Genomic DNA, 25,124 nt, shown 5'->3' with positions numbered 1-25,124 from the left:
AACCAACAACTACCTCGCTATGAATCAGCCTGACAATAAAATCGCAATGCCAAGCCAAGCCCGCGCGCAGACGACACCTGAGGCTGCAACTGCAAGGTCCGCCCGTCTCCACCCGCCCTCGACCGACATCAATCAATCAATCACCTGTTTGGCCATCAATGTTGTGCGACTTGATTTCTCGCTTCACCACCACCATCTCAAAGAAGAAAATGGTAGCAGCCAGATGGAGGCCGTTTTGAAGCATCTCTTCCGTCGCCACACTAATATTCTGGCATGGCGCCTGGCCAGCCGTTTCAGAGCCATGGCTTCCAGACCTCTATCGACACGGCGCGCCAGCAAACAACACCAAAAACAACAACAACCACCACCACCACCATTGCCCCTGTTGCAGGCGTGAAACGGCCGTTGCAGACCATAGGAGACAGACGGCCTCGTGTCACTACGACTACTGCTGCCTCGCTGCACCGTTACACACACAGACAGGCCCAGGACAGCACGCCTGACAATAATAATTATCAAAAGATCGTGCCTGCCGCCGAAGCCACTCACACTAGCCGAATTGTGGCTAGTGCCATTAGCGGGCCCACTTCTGCCTTGGCGCCGCCGACAGCCACTCACGCGCGTCCACAGTCCGCCGCTAGTCCGCTTTTGTCGCTGCAGCATCCCAAGTATGGCCTGCCCCCCACGCTCGTGTCCAATTTCAAGGCTGTCGGCATCGACTCGATCTACCCATGGCAGGCTTCCTGTCTGCTCGGTCGTGGCCATCTGTCTGGCGAGAGGAACCTGCTCTACTCCGCCCCGACCGGAGGCGGCAAGTCGTTGGTTTCTGATGTCCTCATGCTCAAGAGAGTCATCGAACAGCCCGCTCGGAAAGCTATCTTGGTGCTGCCCTATGTCGCCGTTGTCCAGGAAAAGCTCAAGTGGCTGCGTCGCATCGTCCAGGACGTGGAGAAAAACATCGTCGTTGATGACAGCGACAACGATGCCGCAGCAAAGCCACGGACCCGCCCGCCCAAGGAGATACGCATTACCGGCTTCTTCGGAGGCAGCAAGTCGCGCACCACCTGGGCCGACACTGACATTGCCGTCTGCACAATCGAAAAGGTCAGCTGCTGTAGACACACGTGTTCCTTCAATAATGTCTGATGTATACCGCCCGCGTAGGCCAATTCTCTAGTGAACGCCGCCATCGAGGAGTGCACCATTGGCGATCTGGCTGCTATAGTGGTCGATGAAATCCATATGCTAGACGACGACAGTCGTGGATACTTGCTCGAGCTGATGGTCACCAAGCTGCTGCTCCTACAGCAAGATATTCAGATCATCGGCATGAGCGCTACCATTTCCGTGAGTAGAAGCATTGTACCGTTCTCCGCTAAGTATACCACTGATTTCCCTCCTAGAATACAGACCTACTGGCTAAATGGCTACGCGCTTCCTACCATGGTTCTGACCATCGCCCAGTTCCTATCGAGGAGTACCTCGTTTACGAAAATATTATATATCAAGCTGCCCAGTCCAAAGAATTCTTTCAAACCGCGACAAAACTGGACCCAGCGTCGCTGCTACAAGCTTCCCTTGGATCGTACCGAGTCATCGATGCTTCGGCCTTCAAACAACTGGCCAAACCGACTGTCAATGCCATGGTTGCCCTCGCAGTCGAAACAGCCACAGCGGGTTTTGGAGCCCTCGTGTTTTGTGGCAGCCGCCTTGCCTGCCAGGCCAACGCAATGCTTATAGGTGGTGCAGTACAGCCTCCGTCCGCATCGGATGCTGAAATTTTGGAAAAGCGACTGGACCTTTTGGCTGAATTGCAGAGTCTACCGTGTGGCTTGGATCCTGTTTTGCAGGTGACCGTGCCCAATGGAGTTGCATTTCACCGTAAGCTTTTATAATTTGTGACTGTCGAAATAATACCCATTAGGCTGACCTGAAACTATAGATGCCGGATTGACTACCGAGGAACGCGACTTGATAGCCGATGCATACGACCAAGGTATCATCAAAATCATCGTGGCTACTTGCAGTCTTGCGGCGGGCGTTAATCTCCCTGCTAGGCGGGTCATTATGCAAGGCGCCCGCATGGGACGCGACCTTGTTGGACCAGCATTGTTGTATGTAGCCCGTCATATCTTTACAGTTTTAATAACAGCACCGGCTAATCAATATTAGACGGCAAATGCGAGGCCGCGCCGGGCGAAAAGGCAAAGACACTGTTGGAGAAACCTTTCTCATTTGTGAGAAACCTGATTTGGAAGATGTTGCTGAAATTTGGGATGCCGAGATCCCTGCTATTGAAAGCTGCCTGGCCCAGGACCAGGACAACAAAGGAGTGAAACGGTAAGCCGCCCCCGAATGGCGTGTCTCACGGCACCACGCTGATTGTTCCCCGCTACTACTAGGGCCCTGTTGGAAGCCATCGCAACTCGTTTGGTATCTGGTCGTGAAGCGATCGAGGAGTATATGAGAAATACTCTGCTGTATCGAACGCGGGAAGCCGCCGAAATACAAAAACTGACTGAAGCGAGCTTGCAAGAATTAGTCGATGCTAAGCTTTTACACTTGCGTGAAGACGAATCTTATGAGGCGACAAAACTCGGTGGCGCCATCGTCGCGTCGTCGTTTTCGCCCGACGATGGCCTTTTCATCCATGAAGAGCTCAAGCGAGCCCTAGAAGCTTTTGTTATGGATGGCGAGATGCACATTTTTTACATGTTCACGCCACTTTCGGTCGCCATGAATAACGTTATAGATTGGATCGTTTTCCGAGATCAATTGGACGCTCTCGACGAGAGTGGCATTCGAGCTTTGCAGTTTGTTGGTGTGCAACCAGGCTTCGTGAACAATATGTATGCAAGACAAAAAAACAACAACCTTGCGCTCTAAAGATTTCTGACAGCAATCTACAGGGCCCAGTGCGGACGGACACTCAAAGAAGATAACCCGGCACAATTGAACCTGGCACGAGTATACCACCGCGCTTTCACTGCATTTCAACTCCGCGATTTGAGCAATGAAGTACCTCTATCCACAATCTCAAGCCGGTACCGCACCCCGCGCGGCGTCGTCCAAACGCTAGCCCAGACTTGCCACGGGTTTGCTGCGGGCATGGTCAGATTCTGCCAGAGAATGGGCTGGGGCATGCTGGCCGTAGTGCTTGATCACATGAGAGACCGCCTGCAGGCTGGTGCCCGAGACGATCTTTTGGAAATGGCGCAGGTGACGTTCGTCAAGAGCCGGACGGCGAGATTATTATGGGAGAACGGTTTCCGGAGCGTGCGAGCGCTGGCCGAGGCTGATCCCAAGGATATTGTTCCTGTTTTGATGATGGTTAGTATTTCCCTACGGATTATGAAAATTGTGTGGATTCGTACTGATTTGTTCTATAGTCTCGCCCGCGGAAAATGCAGGAGCAACAAGAAATAGAACGGTACAGCGCGAAAATTCAGCGCAAGGCAGAGGTTATTGTCGGCTCGGCGAACAGAATATACGGTGAGTTTAAAATTTTTTTTTGTTCAATCACTTGGCCGGGGCTGACAGGTAGCAGAGTTGCAAATGCATGTAGAGATTGACGAATAAAGAACCTTTTGCTTCTGCAAAGTAGCATTTAGATATATAATGAATTGGTCGTTATATGTACATGTACATATAGATATATATATAGAAAATAATCCCACGTTCAAAAGAAAAAAACATGAACTTGTCGCGTTAGATATACAAAGCCGTCATCGATCCTTTATCTAGACATAAAACGCTTAGACACCGTTAAGCGCGTTCTGCGCATCAATAACAGCACCCTGGTCGGTGAAATCAACCAAGAGCACATTCGGTGGACGCCCATACAGATCATCACACAGATCAGCATTGGCGCCGATACTGCCGTCGCCCGTGGCCGCGTTGGTTGTCGGCGCAGCGTCGCGGTCAGGCACCTTGATGCCGAGCACGTCCTTGTCGAGGAAGTGGTTGACAATGTACATGAGGCCGTCGGGGCTGGCGCCGGCTGGGCGGTCGATGCTGCAGTTGGAGAAGGTGGAATCGGTCACGTCATACTGGGTCTCGAAGTAGTAGTTGAACTCTTCGAGGATGTAGGGCACGGAAGTCGTGTCGGCGCCGTAGTCTGTGGATCTATTAGTATATGTTTTTTATTTTTATTTTTTGACTTTGAAAAAAAAAAAAAAAAACATACCGAGGAAAGCAACGACGCGGGTTCCGTTGTCAATCAACTCCTGCAGAGTCGGCCACTGGTCTATGGGTAGCACGTCCGGGCTGGTCGGCGGCGTGTAGACGTACGGCAGGATGCCGCTGCTGTTGAAAACCGAGGCGAACTCGCTAATGTCGAGGTTGTCGCCGTTGGTGACGAGCAGAGTCACCACCTCGTTCGGGTTGGCGTCCAACCAGGTCTTGATGGAACCCAAAAAGTCGTCCAGGCTTCCCGCGTCCTCGAGGATGCAGCTGGTGTGGCACAACTCGATCGTATCGCCGCTCTTGTGCGTCTGGCCCTGCAAGAAACGGATGCCAAGATCAAGCTGCGCCGTGATGTTGATGTTCTGGTTGTCCGACAGTCCGTCGCCGACAAATGGCGAGTCGTGCGCTCCGACCAGCGTGATGTTTGACCACGACCGGTCACAGAACTCGCTGTGTCCATTGCACTGCGCGGCTGCCAGGGGCGCGAGCGCCGCAGACAGGAAAGCAAGACGTTGCATCAGCATCTTCAAGAATCGAGAATGTTATTTCCCACTGTATACTTCCAAAGGACGGGGCTTGCTTAGCAGAGCTGGGCAGATCAAGCATTCCGGAGAGGCGCCAGCAGCATTATATATGACGGCAAGGGATGCATGCTCCCTAGGCTCTAGTAAGGTATCATTGTTCCATATCCGCCGCACATTATTATTAGCAATGATCCAAGCATGTGCCCAGCACGCGCAGTACGGTTCGGAGCCCCCGAGTGACACGCAGGAAATCGACGAAGCCTGATGCGGTTAAGGGACATCATCCGATCGTCCGATCGTCATATTAGGAGCGCACTCTAATCCCTTGAAAAATCGACGGACCCAATGACAGGGCCACAGGATGCGACCCCAATCGCTGCATGAATCGGGCGCATGGGCGCCGCTGTCACGAGGATTGGGGTTCGACGTGCAGGGGAACGCGTGTTCTGGCTGCGAAAGGTGAGTCGCTGCAATGCGCCACTCTAAATTCTTATGTCCTAGTCAAGCACATCGAAGAGTCGCCGTACAGAGTAGTCAGACGCCAGGAACAGGAATAGACCCCAAGACTGTGTGGATGTTCGGTATGAGCCGTGGGTACACTGGGTCTTGCGCTAGCCTCCCGAGATACAACGTCGCCAACCCTAGTTAGTAGTGGCCCTCAACTCACTTGGTAAGAATTCGATTAGGTCGTCTTGCTGCAAAGTCTGACGACTGACTACTGCTGGCGCTGATACGTCTCTGCGCCTAAGTTTGTTGGTGGCGGTTACACATTAATCCGGCGTCATCATGCGATATCGGGTGCTCGAATTCTCGATACAACTTGGAACTGTCCCAAGCGCTAGACAGGATCGACGGCCTGGCGGTCCCTGGCTAGTTGGCTATAGTAGTTGCGGCGAAGAGTCGGGCTGAGAACAACTCGTGTGAATCTGAATCTGTATGCATTGCAGTATCTGCTATGTGCCAGATTCTTGTTTATACTCTGATGATGGTGTCACCTGTCCGGGTCATTGTAGAGACATTCGCTCTCGCCAGACAGAGTTGAGAGCTGACACCCACGTTCATAGTGACAATCTCGATTCTCTAATCCGACATAATAATTCGTAGTCATTATTCGTATGTACCAGTTGCAGGTGTAGCTGTGGCTGTGGTTGGAGCTGGAGCTCTAGCTTGGTGTTGACGTGGGGCGCTGACAGCCGAGGCGGTGACGGGCGCGGCAGAACGGGCTGATTAGCCAAAGCAGGCAACCGCAACCCATCGCTATCAACACCATTCAAGGCCTCGAAAGGCGTCAATCCTGATTCTCCAACGCGCGGGCTGCTATCTGCCGTCTCGGCGACCGTCGACTTTGATGCACACAGAAGCCTGATTTGCCAACAGAGCTGTCGCGACCAACTCAATCGCCTTGTCCTTCCAGCCTCGCCCACTACCGCCGCGTGTACCGCTACGAACTAGCTCGGGAAGCTTGTCGGCCTGGGAGCAATCGCAACTTCGTCACGTCTCTCGGAGAAATGATCATTCGGATCCATTGCTAATGAGCTCCATGAACGAGGGCAAGAATGACGGCGCCCGTGAGGATGAGCTTGACCTCGACCAGGAAGACCAAGACCAAGACCTGCCCGCCCACACCAATGGGCATGTTACCACCAACGGCGCGGGCCCAACGAGCCACCTAGACACAGATGATCTCGACGAGACGGGGTCGAATCAGTCGGATGATGTACCTGCCATCGTTACCGACCCTGGCGACGTGGGCCCCCAAGAGGATATCACTGAAGAAGATGGCGCATCCCAGTCCTTGCCCCGTGCTGTTCCAGGCGCGGAAGATACATCGTCACTACCAGACGATACGCCGTCCCTTCATGTAAGATTCGACCCATGAGACTTTTCAAAGCATGCATACTGACCATCTAGGGCTCCCTACGCTCGTCACCCGGCAGCAGTGCCTTTGCTCTCCGAGAGTCTTCAGCATCCAGCCCCAGCCCAGCTCACCGTCCATTCGACCTCCGCTTCCAGTCAAGACTGTCGTCCTCGTCATTCAGCAGCCCTCGAGCATCGTCTCCATTCATTTTTCATAACCATTCTCGGAATTCGTCTTTTGCCAGCCAGCCCTTCTCCGCAACGGCTGATCTCGAGCATGAGCCGCAACAGGCTCCCTGGGAAGTGGTCAGGTGGACTAAACTGCGAAAAATTGGTGGACAATCATTTTCGGAGCTTGGGAGGCGCAATTTCGGACAGCCAACGTGTATTTCAGTCTCTACCATGATCGTCTTGGGAACGTCCAAGGGCATAGTTCTCGTCTTCGATTATCAACAGAATTTGAAGACGATTGTTGGTTCGGGAACGAAAGGTTTGTAACTGTAGCTTTCCGTTGACGTTATTTCTAGCTGACACCATTGTTTAGCTGCCGAAGCAGGTGCTGTTACGTCAATTGCCATGTCCGCCGACTATACGACTGTTGCCGCGGGCCATATGTCTGGCGATATCTTCACCTGGGAAATCTCCCGGGCTGCCCGGCCCTTCCTTCACATTCCGCCAATACAGACTCGGCAACATGAAGAGCTTTCTGTTGATGGCCACATTACTGGTGTCTCTATCCTTCACCTCGGATTTCTAGGTACAAGACGTACTGCCCTAGTTTCTGCCGACGATCGCGGCATGGCCTTCTCCCACTTGGCGACGCGAGGTATGGGTGCAGTGGGAAGAACGGTCAAGACTACCAGAATATTGGGTCGTTATCCTGAGTTTTCGTTGCAGAACGCCCGGCCTCGCAAACCTAGTTCTGTCCTGGCCTTCTCTGCTCTGCCCCTGGGCAACGTCGACCAGCCGACCGACGGTTTGGGTCTTGTGGCAATGCTAACCCCGTATCTTCTTGTTATTGTGTCCACAACGCCTGTCGCACAGACACAGTACAAGTCACCGCGCCCCAAAGAAGTCGGTTCACACAATGTCATGAGCGCTGCGCTGGCCTGGTTCCCTGCAATTAAGTTGAAAGGGAAGGACGAAGTTTCACAGACAAAACTTGTATATTGTTGGTCCAATGTGTTGACCGTACTAGAAGTGTTTGAATCCGATTCTGACAGTGGTTCAACAAAAGACCGCCCCCCTGTACTCGAATTCCATCCTCGAAGCCGGTGGAGGGCCGATGAAGCTATTGTAGCTGTACAGTGGCTAAGCCGCTCGGTTATGGCTGTGTTGACAATCACACAGCAGCTGCTGATTCTGGAAGACAAAACACTTCGCGTAACAGACTCTTTTGATCTCCTCCACAAACATATATACCACGTCGATTTGTTTTCGTCTCAGCTGCACTCGTTGGTTGAGCAATACGATGAAAACGACGCCTCCATGCACGGAGTTGTAGCGGATGCTTTCCACCAAAGTTTTAAGGCCTACAAAGGGCGGTTGTTTCTTCTTGGATACAATGATTTGTCTGTCGGTAGTCTTTCTAATTGGGCTGACCGACTCCTTGCCTATATGGAAGTCGGAGATTTTGTCGCGGCAATAAGGCTGGCGACAACATACTATCAAGGTGATGCAGAGAAGTTGACGGTCGGCCTCCCTGAAGAAGACGATATTCGGCACTCCGTTGTTGGCGAGAAACTTCTTGAAATGATATCAGCTTCGCTTAGGTTCGCCTTTGGGAGAAATCAAGAAGCAGGCGCAGAGCGGGTTCAAAAATCGCAGTTAAAAGATCTAGCCGATGCTAGCATTACATCATGCACATGTATAGAAGACTACGACTTTCTGTGGGAAGAGGTTTACGAGTGGTACGAAGAGCATGAGTCCGAAGGTATCTTCTTAGACGTCCTCGAAAAGTTCATCAGAGAAGGTCAAGTGAGATCTATCCCGCCAACGGCTTTCAAAGCCCTGATCACTTACTACTCAACCAATCATACATCAGCTTGGCTGGAGGAGGTAATTTGTCTCCTTGATCCTACTACCATGGATCTGGAACAAGTGACTATGCTGTGTAAGCAGCATAACCTCTATGATGCCTATGTTTATGTCTGGAACCGCGTTCTGGGAGACTATATTGGGCCGTTGGAAACACTTTTGGAATTTGTGATCCAGATAATGAAATCAACGACAGATGGCAATGACAGTGCAGATATTGGTGCAAAGGACTATGAAAATGCGATGAAAATATTCCCATATCTTTCATTCGTTCTCACAGGGCGCATTTATCCGACTGGGGAGGAATTGGAGGAAGATGATGCCACTAATTCGAAAACATCGCTATATACCTATTTGTTTTCAGGCGGCCGTTCTGCCTCTTCTGGCCAAAAGAATCCTGCCAGTTCGCTTCAGACGATCCTCAAGTTTGACTCTTCTAGCTTCATGAGTATGTTGAATGAAGCGTTTGAAGACAGCTTTTTAAATGATTCAGCCGATTTAGCGGACGGTTCACCAGCGCCTGGTTTACGCATGAATCGACAATACGTTATTAGCATCCTACTAGATGCTATGAGAAGCCCTGAATTTGGACCCCTTGAAACCATTTATTTGGACATGTTCATCGCACGGAATCTTCCAAAATACCCACAATACATCTTACTTTCTGGAACGACACTGCACCAAGTCCTTGAACGACTATGCCAGTGCCCTAACAAGGAAATGGCTGATGATTGCGAATTGAGCGTGGAATATCTACTCTCCGTTTATCATCCACCTGATATCCAAAGCTTGATTCCATTGTTGAAAGAGGCACAGTTCTTTCGCGTTCTCAAATCTACGTATCGCGCAGAGAAGCGATACCCTGACTTGATCCTCATCTACCTAGAAGACACGAGTGAACGAGAGCAAGTATTCAAATGTATTTTTGACTGTCTGCGATCGGGAACTGGGCTCAATAACAAGCAACAGCGCGACGTTATTCAAGTCATTAAAAGCCATCCTCGTGAATTAGCACTCATCGATGTGTCAGAAGCTGCTCGTACGATCCAGAAAGTCATTCCTTCTCTCCACCCATCCTTTCTGGAATCATTGAGTCAGGACGATTACAAGCAATTCCACTACTTGGCGACGCTTCTTGAGCCAGAAATCTACAATGCTGGCACGAAAACTGTACCTGCAGAGTTAGAAAGTCCGATAGTCGAACGTTACGTGCAACTCCTGTGTCGTTACAATCGATCTCACGTGGCGGATTTTGTGGACGCCCTGCGAGCCCATGAGTTGCGTTTGGAAGAAGTCCTCCCCGCGATGGAAAGTAGTGGCGTTGTCGATGCTGCTGTTGTGCTCCTCGCACGGCAAGGTGAGCTGCGTCGGGCTATGGATCGTCTTCTAGCTTACCTCGGCACCCTTGAATCTGGGCTCGTTGGGATTTTTCGCAACGCAGATGACTCGCCTGATTCAGCCGGCACTGCAGAGGCGATTAGGGATCTTCTCGAGAGCCTAGAGAAATACTCTGGGGTGGGTATCTGGCTGTGTCAGGGACGAACCCGGACTTCCAAATCAAAGCAGAATGGAACCACGCGAGGCAATAAACGCGTCTCGGTCGCTCTACAGCAGCCACTGACATTTGAAGAGGAGCTCTGGCTAGATCTTATTGACGCTATTGTGCGGATTGTGAGAAATACATCCTCACTACTACCTAAAGATTCTAAGTCAAAATGGGCCTTGCCCTCTGGTGACGAAAAGCACAGGGCCGAAGGCACTGGAGGAGAGATAAGTTTTGTGTTCCGCCAGCTGGTACAGAGAGTTTTCACAGCTCTTCTGAGCTGCACAACAACTACAGGGGATCCTTCAGAAAGCGCTCAAGTGTCCTTTTTGCGTGTTCTTCGCGCTTTTCTGGCGCGTGCCGCAAGTTCTTCGCCTTCGCTTTCGGAACTACGTAGCGTCCTAGCCTCGATCTTTTCAACATATACATATGAAGAGTCACTTTTGTCGCTGGCCAATGGGATGCTTGATAAAGATCTTTTCGTCCACGTAGATGAAGTTACAAAGCTACGTCAGCGCGGGTGGCGTCCAAGGGGTCAGGTCTGTGAAGTCTGTCGCCACCGTATATGGGGCCCTGGCGCTGGGGCATCGATATGGACAGCCTGGGAAAGAAGGCGGGCCGAGGGAGAAAGGGAAAGAGCAGACAAAAGCCTCGACCATGACAATTCACTTGCCAAAGGCAAAGGCCCCAGCAAGATCGAAGAGGAAGTGAAGTTGACAGTCACCACACCTGACGGCGAAGAACTTTCAAACGACGCTATGTCCAAGGATAAGACACAGCCGAACTCGGGGCCCGTAGTGGTATTTGCCTGTCGACATATCTGTCACCGTGACTGTCTCTTGAATCGGAACCCCGAGGACGAAGGCGGCCTAGAAGAGTCGTCGCACCTACGAACCTCGCTCAGACCCGATGCGGGTTGGGAACTTGTGTGTCCAATATGCACATAGCATGACGCACCTATGCAGGTGATTATCTTGGAGTTATTGTGATTGAATGTTTAGTTACTGCGACGATTGTATATAAATAATCCTGGATATGGGGTTTCATCCAGTGTTGTCAACATTGGAGGTGGCACTGGGTAGTTATATAGTGTTAATATGAGCGATTATACTAGCTATATTGAATATTATGAATTTCATCACCGATAATGAATTATTTAAATGTATGGTTTAATCAGAGCCACCTGGAATACTCAGGCCGCCTGCATCAATTGATTTTGAAATTCTCTGAGACTGAAGTGACAGCGTGTAGTCGCAACGGTCAGTGGGCACCCCGCAAAAGCGCATGTAACATTCCAGGTGTCAATTTAAAGAGTCTGCTAGTCGCCGAATAAACCATTAATCGAAGGAAATTCTAATAATGACCCATTTGATGACATTGATACATTCTCAGCCAACATCTGAAAGCTTCAACTGGCAATCTTGTAGGACTATTTTTGGATAAAGCCTACGAGAACACCAGTTGACCACACAAAAAGCCGCGATTTATACTTTACAGTCTTTAATACTCTATTCATTGTTGTTGCTGCTATAATTATCATGGTTACAACCATCGGACGATAGAAGTAGTTCCGTGAATGAAAAAAAATATTGTTTGCGTAGTGGCCGAATTGTAATTTCCTTAAGCATTGATCACCCGACGCATCACATGCGTTCGTTCGTACACTCATGCTGCTAAAAGGTGAGTTTTTTTTAGCCTGTCTGAAATAGATTCATTTCTTCACATAAGACACCGGATGGAGGTTTGTTGTCGAAGAGAAAAGAAACTCCGAGGCCGTGATAGGTTAATCCGCCCGTGGCCGACACCCCGACGCCATTATTGTTGCAAGGTCAAGTACGTATTACCTAAAAAGTCGTATCGGCCTAATAATTAGTGACCTAGCGTTCGCTTGTTTTTTCGCTCGTTTGCTACAGAGTACACCGAAGTGAGTATACGAAGGCCCCGATTATAGAGCTAGATATAGATGACTGTTTGATACCGAACCTAGCCCCATAGACAAAGAAACGACAATGATAGAGTCACTGGATGATCAGAATGGTGGTCAATTGGCGTACATATAGTAGCATCATCATGTTGAATCTGACTAATGGCTAGCTAAATTAGGTTTAGGGAAGCGAATCGTGTTAAATTTACGATAGAACACAAGAAGTTTAAAAAAGCGTTCTTCTCTTAGTACAAGCACTTACTAGGAGCTATATTAGTATATCGACCTTGTCATCCACGATGTTGCACTGGCCAAGGAACGGTTAACCAACAAGCTGATCAGCTGATCAAGCCATGACTGCTTAAGTACTGAATAGATAGATATTAGCTTCATCCGAAAAAAAGGATCATATGAAGTACGGAGTAGAAGTAATGGAACAAAAGAGTCGATAAAGAACTAATGAAAGATGCGGGGGTTAGTTATGGTTACTATGAATCCTACATTATTGAGTCTGCATGCGGCGACTAACTCCCCCGAGTATACGGAGGACTTGGCTAACTTTTGGCATAGAAGTCCAAGACTCAAGACGCATCACTAGAAAATGAGGAGTGCGCTTTTTCCTTTATTGTTCCGAGCGCGGCAGAGGCTGACCAACGAGCGAGCTGCTTGTATGGCGATGCAACGTGGCGGCCAGGAACGCTCCCGACTAGGGTAAAGCATTTCGATACCTCAAGTTCGATGGACTCTTTAATTATTCTCTACCTTTGTCCTTAATTATTATATTTTATGGAGTTTACTTTTTGAGTTTTTTGCTTTGTTTCAGTAACCTTCGTCTCAATCTCCGCGAGATCAAATCGGACCAGTCGAGTTGATGTGGCCGGAATTTGGGGCTGGTATAGTTAGGGCCCTGCGATTGGCTGGGACGCAGGGACAAAGCCGAGAGGGCCCCCACCTGGACTACCTGCCAATCAGCAATAGCCACTAGTCTTAATTAGGAAAGGACAACCGCGCAGGGTTACCAACTTACTGTAACTGGGCGATCAAGCTAGGCCGTCGGTGGCTTTAGACATGCTACGCCGTTGGACAACTGCCAGCCACCGAGCTAGGCAGTCTGAAGCCGTGGGCTGGGAGAAGGGGAGGAGAACTCGCGCATATGCAGGCACCGGCATTTGCGCATTTGCTAGAAAACCCTTGGTGGCGCGATGACGCTGAAAATGCACAGTCCTCGCGCAGGCCCAGCGGCTAGAACTTGGCGCTGGAAAAAAAATAATTTATTTTTAGGAGAGAAGAGTTTTTCTGCAGGTGCCGATCATGTCCAGGGCGAATCTTGCGAGTTCAGCCTGTTCAGGACCTCGTAGCGCCCATCAGGTAACTCGCAGACGAGCTGACTGGACGCTGGGGCAAGTGTTGAAACACTAGGGAGACCCATGCCGGGCCATTCACAGCCGAGGACCCAGCAATGGCCGATGGGCTCCACAAAAGCTTGGTTTGCGACCCTCGCCACAATTGGCTGCCACACACCGCCTTAGTCTGGAGAAAGTTTAGGTTGCTTGGTTCGGGCGGGACCCCACTATCCAGGATAAGCTTAGTACGACCCACTCACTGAGTCGGTAGTCAGCATCTGAACCGTTCGCATTTACCTTTTGTTCACTGTTGATAGTCCTTGATACATCTAATCTGGCCGCAGCGGGCACATATCGGCCTTGCCGGAGATGATTTATATGTATTTCTTTAAATTGTTTTCACATCTTTTTTAAATGCATCACTTTTAGTGAAACTCCACGGCGCGAAACTGTAGATCTTACACTTTATAGGCGGTACCTGCCAATATCCGTTCGTATATTATTACTGTACTCCCAGTCTCCCACCCTTGAATAATAGAGTTGGTACTTTGACAGGAGCTAGCATCGGCCGTATGGCCTGTGGTAGTACGTACTAATACTGTGTTGAATGGTGTGTGCTCCTTGTAGCCAAGGTTCCTGTCAATAACAGCCACCTTATTATTCACATTTTCATCCTAACTATTGTCCATCATCCTATTCAAGCCAATAATAATTAATAATGCAGCATGCACATCCAGCGTCGATCGGCTTGGGCTTGTGGCCGGCGTACGCTGATTGGGGCTTGGCCGCCCACCCGCAGCCCGAATGATACACAGGACAACCGGGTCTCCTAAGAATAGGTGCAATCATCATCGATGACCCCTAGTCTAGCGGCCGCACTACTGCCGTGTCCTGGCTGGGCCAGGAACCACCCCCCGCTGGTGGTTTCACCTGCACAAGATTCGACTTGTGACTAAGAATAAATGCCCGCGCCAGGTTACGTCTCGTCCGTCCTTACCTTATCGCTGGGCGTTTCAATGCCGCCCTCCGGCCCACTCTCCCCCCGGCCATCCAATGTCTGTATTCAAATCAGTGACTCGACCGTAAGCGCCATCGCCTATGCCGAATGTAGAGAGTCATCACCAACGTGCCACTGATTATTCTCGCTGTTCTCTTGCCCCCCTCCCCCCGAGCACGCGCTAATCCGTGGTGCAGTTGTGCTCGACAGTGTTGGTATAAAGTGGTCCTCGCTGCTCCCACAGCTCCGTCTGACCTGCTCTTTTCTCAACTCCATCATTTTCTGAACAGCCTGCCAGCAGTGCCTCCCCCAATTACTCACCTTCCTTTTCGAATACGTTTGAGCCTGGTGCTCATCGATTCATTCATTCCTTAAACTTACTGTCCTTTTCCAACGCAAACACTTCGAGTAGTTTTTAGCACTCCTTATCCATCTCTATATACAAGATGCGTGCCTCAACTATCGTTCAATTGGCGGCTTTGGCTCAGCTTGGCAGTGGCCACAGACATGGAGGACTCCACCACCGTCAGACCAGCGGCAATGGTACCTACACCTTGTCCGACAACTACCCTACTGGCTTGGACTTCTTCTCCAAGTTCAGCTTCTCCACTGTATGTTTTACTCTACGCCCGCTGGTTACTTTAGAAACGCATTCTAATAGCCACTAGGACTCCGACCCTACCCACGGATATGTCACCTACGTCGACCAGGACACTGCCTCTAGTGCCGGTTTGATCGCTGCCAAGGATAACGGTACATACATTGGTGTTGACAGCACCAACACTGCCTCCGGAAGCGGCCGTCAGAGTGTTCGTCTGACCTCCACTGCCACCTACAACAAGGGCCTGTTCATTCTCGACCTTGCCCACATGCCCGGCTCCGTCTGTGGCTCCTGGCCTGCCTTGTAAGTCGACATGGAACAGTTTGTCCAATGCCAATTCTAATATCTCACAGCTGGACCGTCGGTGGTGACTGGCCCACCTACGGCGAGATCGATATCATCGAGGGTGTCAACCAGCAGAGTGGCAATGCTATGACCCTGCACACCAGCGATGGTTGCACCATCAACGACTCTGGCTTCAGCGGACAGGTGTCCACCAGCAACTGCTTCGTCGACGCCGCCGGCCAGAGCAACAATGCCGGCTGCGGTATCGACTCGAGCGACACCACCTCGTACGGTGACGGATTCAACGGCAACAACGGTGGTATCTACGCCATGGAGTGGACCGACGAGTTCATCCAGATCTTTTTCTTCTCCCACGACAACGTTCCTGCCGACCTGACCAGCGCCAATCCTAACCCTGCTGCCTGGGGACAGCCTGCTGCTCTCTTCAGCGGTGACTGTGATATTGACTCGCACTTCCAGAACCACAACATCGTACGTCCTACTTACCTTTTTCTCACATTGCTGTTGAATCAATCCAACTAATTTAAAACAGGTCTTTGACATCACTTTCTGCGGTGACTGGGCCGGCTCTGTCTGGAGCAGCGGATCCTGCGCTACCCAGGCTGCCTCGTGCAACGACTTTGTCCAGAACAACCCTTCTGCCTTCGAGTCCACCTACTGGCAGGTCAACTCCCTCAAGGTTTACTCCCGGTAAATCCACCAATCTTAGAAAATAATTTTTTTTTTCAATTTTCAAGATGAATGGACATATTACTTCCGACCTTGTTGGGATTGTTGATACCCCGCGCCCCAAGCTCCCGTTTGGAACGCCTTCTTGTATATAATTATTTCTCACCTGATTGTCCCCAATTTTTATACCCAATGGGTTCTGTCACTCGCTATGTTGATATTAGAAAGAGAAAAGGCTTAAAAGGCTTGTTTGCAAAAATTTCCCACTTTTTTTTAAGTCTCATACATTAAGAAAAAACGCTTCGTGGTTTGTGACTATAATTATTTTGATAATGGCGGTAATTAGTAGTATTGACGATGCCTTGCTATGGATCAAAGCCCAGCTGATCTCTTTGATCATCTGTCAATCGTCCCCACTCGAGTAGTAGTCTGAAAAAGTATATTTCCATGTCTTCTTTTCGAAGGCTCTTCTGTGCCCAATCACGACCTTCCTCAGCGATGTAAGCCCCTTCTTCCTCGTGTGCTTCCATCAGAACAGACGTTGATTCCTTCGAACCACCCTGAACGGTTATGCCAGAAAAATACCCCAATGTCGACCAGACATCATGCAAGCGCACATCCTGAGGCACAAAGTGATGCCATGGTGTCAGTCGCGGGTCGTACCATTGGCGGAATAACCCTGTCTTGAATGGCAAGCTGTGGCTCTGCAAGAACGCATGGAACCGTCCGCTGAATCCAGCCCCGTCCATGTCAAATAGATACCGGTACTTCCAGTGCTCTTGGAAACTAATGCGTTTCGCTGGGTTGCCGAGTTCTTGTTCTTGAGTCTCGCAATCATCACATCGTACCACGTCAGAGAGATAAACATCTGCCTGTAGACCGAGTTTCTCCCTGGGTGCCGCTCCATCCACTACGTGATATTTGAATCCTTTATCAGCACCTGATCGCATGAGCACTGTGACTGCGGTTGCCGAATTGTTGTTCATAAGATGCATGAGCCGCTGGCGCGTCATTCCCTTCCACTCCCCATTGATGCTGATCCCTTCTGATGTAGCCCCAATCCAAAAAAGCGTATTCTTCTTTTCCAAATAAGGCACATCCGGATGCGCGGTCGACGGCTCGTATTTGACCTTGTCGACATAGTTCCAAGGACTGGGGAATAAAATATCCCCGAACCCTGGCAAACTGCTTTGACTAAAAAGAGGAACAAGATGTTGAGACGTCTTCCAAGAAGCAGGACTCGTGAAGAACCCATGTAGGTTCTTTAGGTCTGGTTGATGGCAAATGTCAGCTGCCAGTGTCCAGTCTGACACAAACTGTTCCAAAGAATGTGGCTGCAGACAATCTAGACATAGGTCACGCCGATTCCAAGCCCGTTCAGACCTGGCTTTTGACAAAGGTGCACAAATTTGATTAGCCACATCCCATATGTTAGACTTGGCATAATCTGTGAATAACGAGAACGGGGCCATATTGACAGGCTCTATAGGATCCCATTTAGATTCTCGATCCGCTGACCAAACCTTGATAGGAGGTTCCCCATTTCCAAAGTCAGCAGGCTTGGCCGCACTTCTCATTTCGGACATCGCATGCTGCGGAATAGCAACACGAGGCTCATCATTGAGATTAAGCAATATATCCATATCAGGCAAGTACTTAACGAACGCATCCAGCATCTCCATGGTCGCGTGAACCATCCAAGCGTGAGTAGGCTTGACACCTTCTTGGGCTCTCGATGACCCATTCCGGATCCTAATCGCACCAATGTCACTAAAGGAATCTGTTGCAAGCTCATGCGTTAATCGTCGCCAGTAGTGTGGAGGATATGCTCGAAATGGTGCGAGGTCAGAATAGATCTGATCGAAGTCGTCGATTACTGGAGAATGCCTGCTGGTTGCAAAGTCATACCACTGGTCAAATCCACTATCCAGGAAATTTAGAATCAGCATATTTTGATTGTTAAAAACGGACATCATTTGGTAACTTACGGTGGTGGGTACTGGTTGTACCTCCTTTTGTACTCTGAAACAGCCTCCTCCAGGTTGTTGCTAACCTTGGCTTGATTCACGTACATTTCATGTTGCTCTCTGCCGGTTTGAATGAGAATATCAATTGGTAGCGTCTGCGGTTGGTTCCGTGGCATGAGTGTCAGGATCAAACTTCCGGCACAAAAGACTAGCAATAGTCTAAAAACCCACGTTTTTGTTGATAACGTAAAACGGGATTCTGTTTCGGACATCTTATTGACATTCAACAGCATTGCCCCCCCGATTGGCAAGACCAGAAGGCTGAACGTTAATTTGCCGACGGAAGGTTGGGCATAAAGAGGTGCCCCAGAAAATAATAATCGCGTCAAAGTAGCACAGATAATTAGAAACGATGTGAGAAGAGATATGTTCAGTAAACCAAAGCGGGATATCTAGGGAAGATTAGCGGTCTTGATAAGATAGATCTGCTCTGTAGAACTTACCAGCCATAATGAAGTAATACAGGTGATGGTCAGGAGAGTGGCTAGGGTAAAGACCGCATGGTAGTAGTTGAGTGCAGTAAAGAGAAAGTATCCCGGCCGGATAAGGTAAACGACAAAGCCGACCGGTAACCAGACCCCTACAACGCCCTAATATAATGTGAGATAAGTTGGGCAAAAGAAAGTCGCTATGGTTTATACACTTACAAGCAATATAATGCCGAAAAGCTGCAAAGTTGACTTCCCCCAGTCGTTACCCCTCCGCTGAAATAGCTCGACGATACTAACTAGACCAAAGGTGTCAAGTAGTAAAGAAGCAAGTTTCACAAATTGTATATATAAAGCCCCATGGCTATTTATCGGGCAGATATATGTAGACCGATGGCTGTTCGAAATAGATGACAACGTCAACCCCGCCGAGGCTAATATTGCTGCAGATATCACATAGTGAAGGTTTCCATTACTTAATCGACTTGCGAGGTTTGGAAAGACAGCTCTTCGGGAAGGCTCGAAGTTGGCACGTTTGATTCTTTGATTTCGGATATAATCAAAGATTGAGACAAGAAAAGGAATGGCATACTGTGAAAATAGTAGTGTTAGCTCTGTTAGTCTATCTAAGTTCTAGTAGTGTAGACTCAAACCAAGGGAAGAGGGAAAAAGTACATACTTCGTGTTCCAACGACGTGCATTGGTAATTTACGGTTGCCTGGCGAAAAAGCTCTACCCTGACACTCATCAAGGAAATTCCAACCCAGGGAACGACCCATTGCGTGCAAGTTCGGAGGTTCTTCAATCCCTGAAAACGCCGCGGCGATGAACCTGCAGGATGCGACACGGGAGATGGTGTTTTGGGACCTTCATCAAGAGACGCAAGATGATTACTTGCGGGCAACGGATCAAAGTCGAATATATGCGGAAAGAATCTGGCGAGAAATAGGAGGCTTATTCCCGCAACCAGGCAGGAACACACAAGGGAAAGTACAGGACGATCTGCGATATGGAGGTCAAATTGATGCGAAAGGCATAATAGCAACATTTGCTCACCTAAAGCATATGTAGTGTCGTAAGTGAACAGTGTGAAGATTATACAAAGAAAAAACAGACTTTGGATGTTGTTAGCCTTTGGAATGGACGATAAACTTCCTCCGAACGGTAACCTACCTCGATGATATGGTTAAGGCAATTCGCGCCATGGCCAGTCGTCCATTCCTCGTCGATGCTTCATGCCTGACTCCAAAACTAAAGCAGTATGAAGACTAAAGACACAAGAGCATTGGATTTGCTGGCACAGAACGGGGGGTGCTACTACGTAAATGGCCATGCTGGGCGGAGCTTTGATCCTGAATGAGTGGAGACAACGACGTCAGTCCGCAGTTTGGCCCTAGCCGATCCATACCACAGCACAGAAGGACAGTGCAGGATATTGCGGTGGAAAGCCAGTAAAACTCAGAAGCATAGAGAGACTTCTAACGAGCAGCGACCTTGAGCATATCATTGATTCGTGGTTGTAAGATGAAGTCGAATTCTAGTATGTAGTGCTCGATACAGAGGGAAAGAGCAAGCATTGCCAAGCACTGCCAAGCCATATAGAAGGAAAGCGCCCCCCGCACCTGCCGCAAGCACAAGTTTCAACCGCAATAATAATTTCCAGGGATCATGTGACTAGCTCGGGTCATGGCATTGCACTGTCGCTAGCAATTACAGGTTTCTGTGACTTATCACAGCATCCCATATGATTATGCATCCCAAGAAGCCTCTGAATCTTTGCATGTGCGAAGATGATCAACGCATCCTTCAGCCAATAATAAGCAGCCATTCTACATATCACGTGCCAAGGCGGTGAGGGCGGCTCAGAGGGAGTTCGGGAAGCCTAGGCGGTAAACAGTGGCATTAAAAAAAAAAAAAGACCAAGACCGATGGATCAGAGATTTCGAGAGCATTGATTTGCACTGTCCATCAAATCTTCTACTGTCTGGCTCCAGACAGATCGCCGACCTTCCCCAATCGGCCAAGAAGATGCCGCGCAAGGCCATTGATTCGCGGATCCCCGCGCTGATTCGAAATGGCGTCCAGGAGAAGAAACGCAGCTTCTTCGTCGTGGTGGGCGATCGCGCAAAGGATGTTATTGTCAACCTGTACCACATTATGTCCACCGCCGATGTCAAGCAGAATAAATCCGTTCTATGGGCCTACAAGAAAGATCTGATTGGCTTCACCAGTCATCGCAAGAAGCGCGAGGCTAAAATAAAGAAGGAGATCAAACGTGGAATCCGCGAGCCCAATTCCGAGGACCCGTTCGAGCTGTTTTTAAGTCTGAATCAGATTCGATACGTCTACTACAAGGAAACAGAGAAGATTCTGGGAAACACATATGGCATCTGCATCTTGCAAGACTTCGAAGCCGTTACCCCGAATCTGCTGGCCAGAACAATCGAAACCGTTGAAGGAGGAGGCATGGTGATACTCCTTCTCAAAGGAATGAGCAGTTTGAAGCAACTTTATACTCTTTCTATGGATATTCACTCCCGCTATCGTACCGAAGCTCATGACGATGTGGTGGCCCGATTCAATGAGCGCTTCATCTTGTCGCTGGGCAGTTGTGACTCATGTTTGGTTGTGGATGATGAGTTGAATGTGCTGCCCATCTCTGGCGGAAAGAATGTCAAGCCACTTCCGCCACCAGACCCTAGTGAAGAGGGAAATTCGGCATCAAAGAAAGAATTGCAAGAGATCAAAGATAGTCTAATCGATACGCAGCCAGTAGGATCATTGGTCACGCTTGCAAAAACTGTTGATCAAGCAAAGGCACTGTTGACATTCGTCGATGCAATCGCCGAGAAGACTCTGCGGAATACTGTGACCTTGACTGCTGGTCGAGGGCGAGGCAAGTCTGCTGCTTTGGGTGTTTCTATAGCGGCTGCTGTGGCACACGGCTACAGCAATATTTTCATCACATCCCCAAGCCCGGAGAACTTGAAGACGTTGTTCGAGTTTGTGTTCAAAGGATTTGATGCCCTGGGATACTTGGATCACGTCGACTATACTATTCTCCAGTCGACGAACCCAGCATTCAACAAGGCTATTGTTCGAGTCAACATCCACCGAAATCACCGCCAGACCATACAGTATATTCAACCCCAGGATGCCTATGCTCTTGGTCAGGCAGAGCTTTTGGTTATCGATGAAGCTGCTGCAATCCCGCTACCATTGGTTCGAAAACTCATGGGGCCATATCTGGTTTTCATGGCCTCAACCATCAATGGTTATGAAGGTACTGGCCGGTCACTGTCATTGAAGCTCATTCAACAGCTCCGGGAGCAGAGCCGTGGCGCAAGTCTGAAAGATGCTGATACAGATATTGCTGATCGTGCAACTGGAAAGTCGACAAGAAATTCCGAGAAAGCGATCGGTGGCCGATCTCTTAGAGAGATAACTCTCTCTGAGCCTATCCGATATGCTGCTGGGGATCCTGTAGAGAAATGGCTCAACAAGGTGCTTTGCCTGGACGCAACTCTTCCGAAATCGAAATTAAACACTCAAGGATGTCCTCATCCGTCTCAGTGCCAGCTACTCCATGTCAATAGAGATACGCTGTTTTCATTCCACCCCGTCTCCGAGAAGTTTCTGCAACAAATGATGGCGTTATACGTGGCTAGCCACTACAAGAACTCGCCAAACGATCTCCAGCTAATGAGTGACGCTCCTGCCCATCAGCTCTTCGTTCTAGTCCCACCAATTGACGAAGATGCCGCCAAATTGCCAGAGCCTCTGTGTGTGATACAAGTCGCTCTGGAGGGCCGTATCAGTAGGGAAAGTGTTATGAACAGCCTCAGCAGAGGACAGCGGGCTGGTGGTGATCTTATTCCATGGTTGGTCAGCCAACAATTTCAAGACGAAGATTTTGCCGGGCTGTCAGGAGCGCGTGTAGTTCGCATTGCTACAAATCCGGAGTACCTGAACATGGGATACGGATCCAGAGCACTTGAGCTTCTCGTAGACTTCTACGATGGGAAGTTCACCAATCTCTCCGAGGACGCTTCCTATCCCTCGGATGAGATGGTCCGAATAACGGATGCCGAACTTGAAAACGCAAATTTGTTACAGGACAATGTTCAAGTACGGGATATTCGCTCTATGCCACCGCTGTTCGGAAAGCTGTCAGAACGAAGACCAGATTCACTTGATTATGTCGGAGTCAGCTACGGATTGACCCCGTCATTGCACAAATTCTGGAAGCGATCTTCCTTTGCCCCAGTTTACCTTCGCCAAACTGCTAATGAGTTGACCGGCGAACACTCTTGTGTCATGCTACGAGCATTAGCTGCAGGATCGAACGACATCAGTTGGTTGAGTGCATACGCAAGGGATTTCCATAAACGATTTCTCTCGCTTCTGTCTTATCAATTCAAGGAGTTCCCATCTGTTTTGTCTTTGAGTATCTGCGAATCTGCTACGGCAGGCTCCAAGTCGGATCCTTCATTCTCGCCATTACCATTAACCAAGGCCACACTTGATGGTGCTTTCTCTCCCTTTGATCTTAAACGCCTTGATAGCTACGCAAACAACATGCTTGATTACCATGTAATCCTAGACATGGTCCCCATAGTCGCTCAATTCTACTTCTTTGGCGGCCTACAGGGAAAAGTTAGCCTGTCTGGCGTCCAGCAGTCTATTCTCCTTGGAGTTGGTCTCCAGCGCAAGGATATGGACAGCTTGGAGAAAGAGTTGAACCTACCTGCGAGTCAGCTTCTCGCTATGTTTATCAAGATCATCCGAAAAATCTCTACGCATTTCCGTAGTTTGCTGGAAGGTGCTGTAGAGGCAGCTCTCCCCGAAAGATCTGCTGTTGCCGATGTATCTACTGCCCATGACGATGTCACCGATGACAAATTCCAACCTCTTGAAGTCGATTTGGACGAGGAGCTCCGAGAAGGAGGGGAAGAAATCGACCAGGAAATGAAGGAAAAACAGCGAGCTCTGATAGATTCTCTGCCTCTTGATCGGTAAGTAACTGTCAAACTTAAAAAAAAACAAAATTTTTTTTGAGGAACAAAGCATGACTAATCATTAGCCTCAAGATATGAAATCAATAACGGTCCGACATCATGGGACAATGCTGAAAAACAAATTCGCCAGGGCGGAGCATCTACTGTGAGCATCAAGAGCACAAAGCAACATAAGCGTAAGGCAGGCGACACCGCGCGAGAAATATACGACCAGGAAGTGGAATCCAAAATCCGAAAGAAGGTCAAGAAAGGGACGGAGGGTAAAAAGAAATAAGGGATCACGATTTCCTTCTTTTTCCTAATATCCTTGTTGCATTTAATGATTGGCGTTCTCTTTTCAAAACACGGAAAAAGTTCGGCGCTGATGTTTTTTATACTCATGGCTTCATGGTCTGCTATGCCAAAATCCTGCATGTAAATAACTTGAATAAAAACATTGTTATTGTCAACCAAGCTACTCTATAAGCCAAAAATATGACCTCTAAAAGTTAATCAACACTTGAAGGCTTCATTCTTGTTAGAGAAACCCTTTCCTTAGAGGAATTATTCTCTGAGGAGTTTCAACTAGTACCCCATGATCCTTTTTATCCTGCTCAAGCAAGTCCAAGAAGACTGAGTTTATCTGCCTGAGCAATTGAAAGACCCGACGACGGGTTTTAAGCCCACTCTTGTGAAACCAGTCAGGATTCTCCAGTAGTACCCCAGTCGCAAGGCCGACAAATTGCCAGTCCACTACAGGGCTATTGATCTTGCAGAGGTCGTCGTATTCGAATATCAGGTCCATTTCACAACACCTCTTCCAGTAACCATCCGGCAACCTCCACCCAAAAGCAATCAGCATATTGCGGGTGTCTGCAATACTGACCAGCTTGGTTGTGTCAACAATTTGCAAGGCTATATCCATAGGAATTTGAGGAAATGCTGATGACAGTATTTGCGGTGGGCCATCGGTGATTTGAGTAGCTTTTTCTATAATCCCCTGTATTTCTGGCACAACCGCTGGATTTCCCCATGGCACAAATATTGGTGCATCTATACAGCCGGTTTCATTTGTTAACCTTTGCCAGTCTCTATTGACTTGATATTCATAGCAGGGAAGGACCTGTCAAATATCTCTATTTTCTCTCCAGAATTGCACCACAGCTTTCATAAATATTCTAAGATTGGTTTTCACCCGTTCGATTCCAATAATACGATTCAACAGGACCCAGCAATGGGCGTGGACAACATAGCCTGTCTGATTGGCGGTCTTATTTGTTTCTGGACGATGAATATCGACTGGCCGGAAATAGGTACAGGAAGAGCGATGACAATCACTGCGAGAACAGCCAATGCGAGCTGTTTGGGGGTCACGGGGGACTTGAGGGATTGGATCAGTCATGCAAACCCGAAACCCCTGGGTGATCCCTGATATTCCCAGGTATCCGACACGTGGTCTGTCAATGACTGTTTGTTCTCAAGAGTCAACGTATGCTAGTTTTTCCGGGAGAAATTCATCACTAACGGGCTCGATAGAAATGTGACCACATCCAGGGATGCCGGTGAAAATACATGCTTTCGATATCCTTTGCCTTCACAATCACCGAGATAAGTCTTCTCTGATTTTTGGAAGCGAGGTCCTTGAGTTGCTTCCACTCCTCGCGCTCGTCAAATATGACACTTGCA

General features: G+C 49.1%; 6 protein-coding genes across 6 annotated transcripts; 4 read left to right on the top strand and 2 right to left on the bottom strand.

Moving 5' to 3' along the window:
- Positions 1–273: 273 nt before the first annotated feature.
- Positions 274–3,579, top strand: TRUGW13939_00423 (uncharacterized protein; the record flags this gene model as incomplete). Its single annotated transcript, XM_035483631.1, has 9 exons — positions 274–1,104; positions 1,165–1,347; positions 1,404–1,881; positions 1,943–2,114; positions 2,173–2,340; positions 2,403–2,849; positions 2,910–3,330; positions 3,390–3,492; positions 3,548–3,579. The coding sequence occupies 9 exons, from the start codon at positions 274–276 to the stop codon at positions 3,577–3,579; spliced, it is 2,835 nt and encodes a 944-aa protein (XP_035339524.1).
- A 176-nt stretch (positions 3,580–3,755) lies between these two features.
- On the bottom strand, positions 3,756–4,709 carry TRUGW13939_00422 (uncharacterized protein; the record flags this gene model as incomplete). The annotated part of the gene is made up of 2 exons (XM_035483630.1): positions 3,756–4,117; positions 4,187–4,709. 2 exons carry the CDS (start codon positions 4,707–4,709, stop codon positions 3,756–3,758), a joined length of 885 nt encoding a protein of 294 aa, XP_035339523.1.
- A 1,531-nt stretch (positions 4,710–6,240) lies between these two features.
- Positions 6,241–11,093, top strand: TRUGW13939_00421 (uncharacterized protein; the record flags this gene model as incomplete). The annotated part of the gene is made up of 3 exons (XM_035483629.1): positions 6,241–6,570; positions 6,621–7,056; positions 7,111–11,093. The coding sequence occupies 3 exons, from the start codon at positions 6,241–6,243 to the stop codon at positions 11,091–11,093; spliced, it is 4,749 nt and encodes a 1,582-aa protein (XP_035339522.1).
- Positions 11,094–14,856: 3,763 nt separating this feature from the next.
- TRUGW13939_00420 (uncharacterized protein) lies at positions 14,857–16,011 on the top strand (the record flags this gene model as incomplete). Its single annotated transcript, XM_035483628.1, has 4 exons — positions 14,857–15,021; positions 15,079–15,314; positions 15,365–15,788; positions 15,850–16,011. 4 exons carry the CDS (start codon positions 14,857–14,859, stop codon positions 16,009–16,011), a joined length of 987 nt encoding a protein of 328 aa, XP_035339521.1.
- A 340-nt stretch (positions 16,012–16,351) lies between these two features.
- Positions 16,352–19,142, bottom strand: TRUGW13939_00419 (uncharacterized protein; the record flags this gene model as incomplete). The annotated part of the gene is made up of 5 exons (XM_035483627.1): positions 16,352–17,909; positions 17,975–18,405; positions 18,457–18,603; positions 18,661–18,740; positions 19,121–19,142. 5 exons carry the CDS (start codon positions 19,140–19,142, stop codon positions 16,352–16,354), a joined length of 2,238 nt encoding a protein of 745 aa, XP_035339520.1.
- Positions 19,143–20,469: 1,327 nt separating this feature from the next.
- On the top strand, positions 20,470–23,733 carry TRUGW13939_00418 (uncharacterized protein; the record flags this gene model as incomplete). Its single annotated transcript, XM_035483626.1, has 2 exons — positions 20,470–23,456; positions 23,532–23,733. 2 exons carry the CDS (start codon positions 20,470–20,472, stop codon positions 23,731–23,733), a joined length of 3,189 nt encoding a protein of 1,062 aa, XP_035339519.1.
- Between the last annotated feature and the right edge of the window lie 1,391 nt (positions 23,734–25,124).

Source organism: Talaromyces rugulosus, chromosome I (assembly GCF_013368755.1).
Source record: "Talaromyces rugulosus chromosome I, complete sequence".
NCBI lineage: Eukaryota > Fungi > Ascomycota > Eurotiomycetes > Eurotiales > Trichocomaceae > Talaromyces > Talaromyces rugulosus.
Note: the sequence above shows the minus strand (reverse complement) of the source record. Positions and strands in the feature narration are given on the sequence as shown.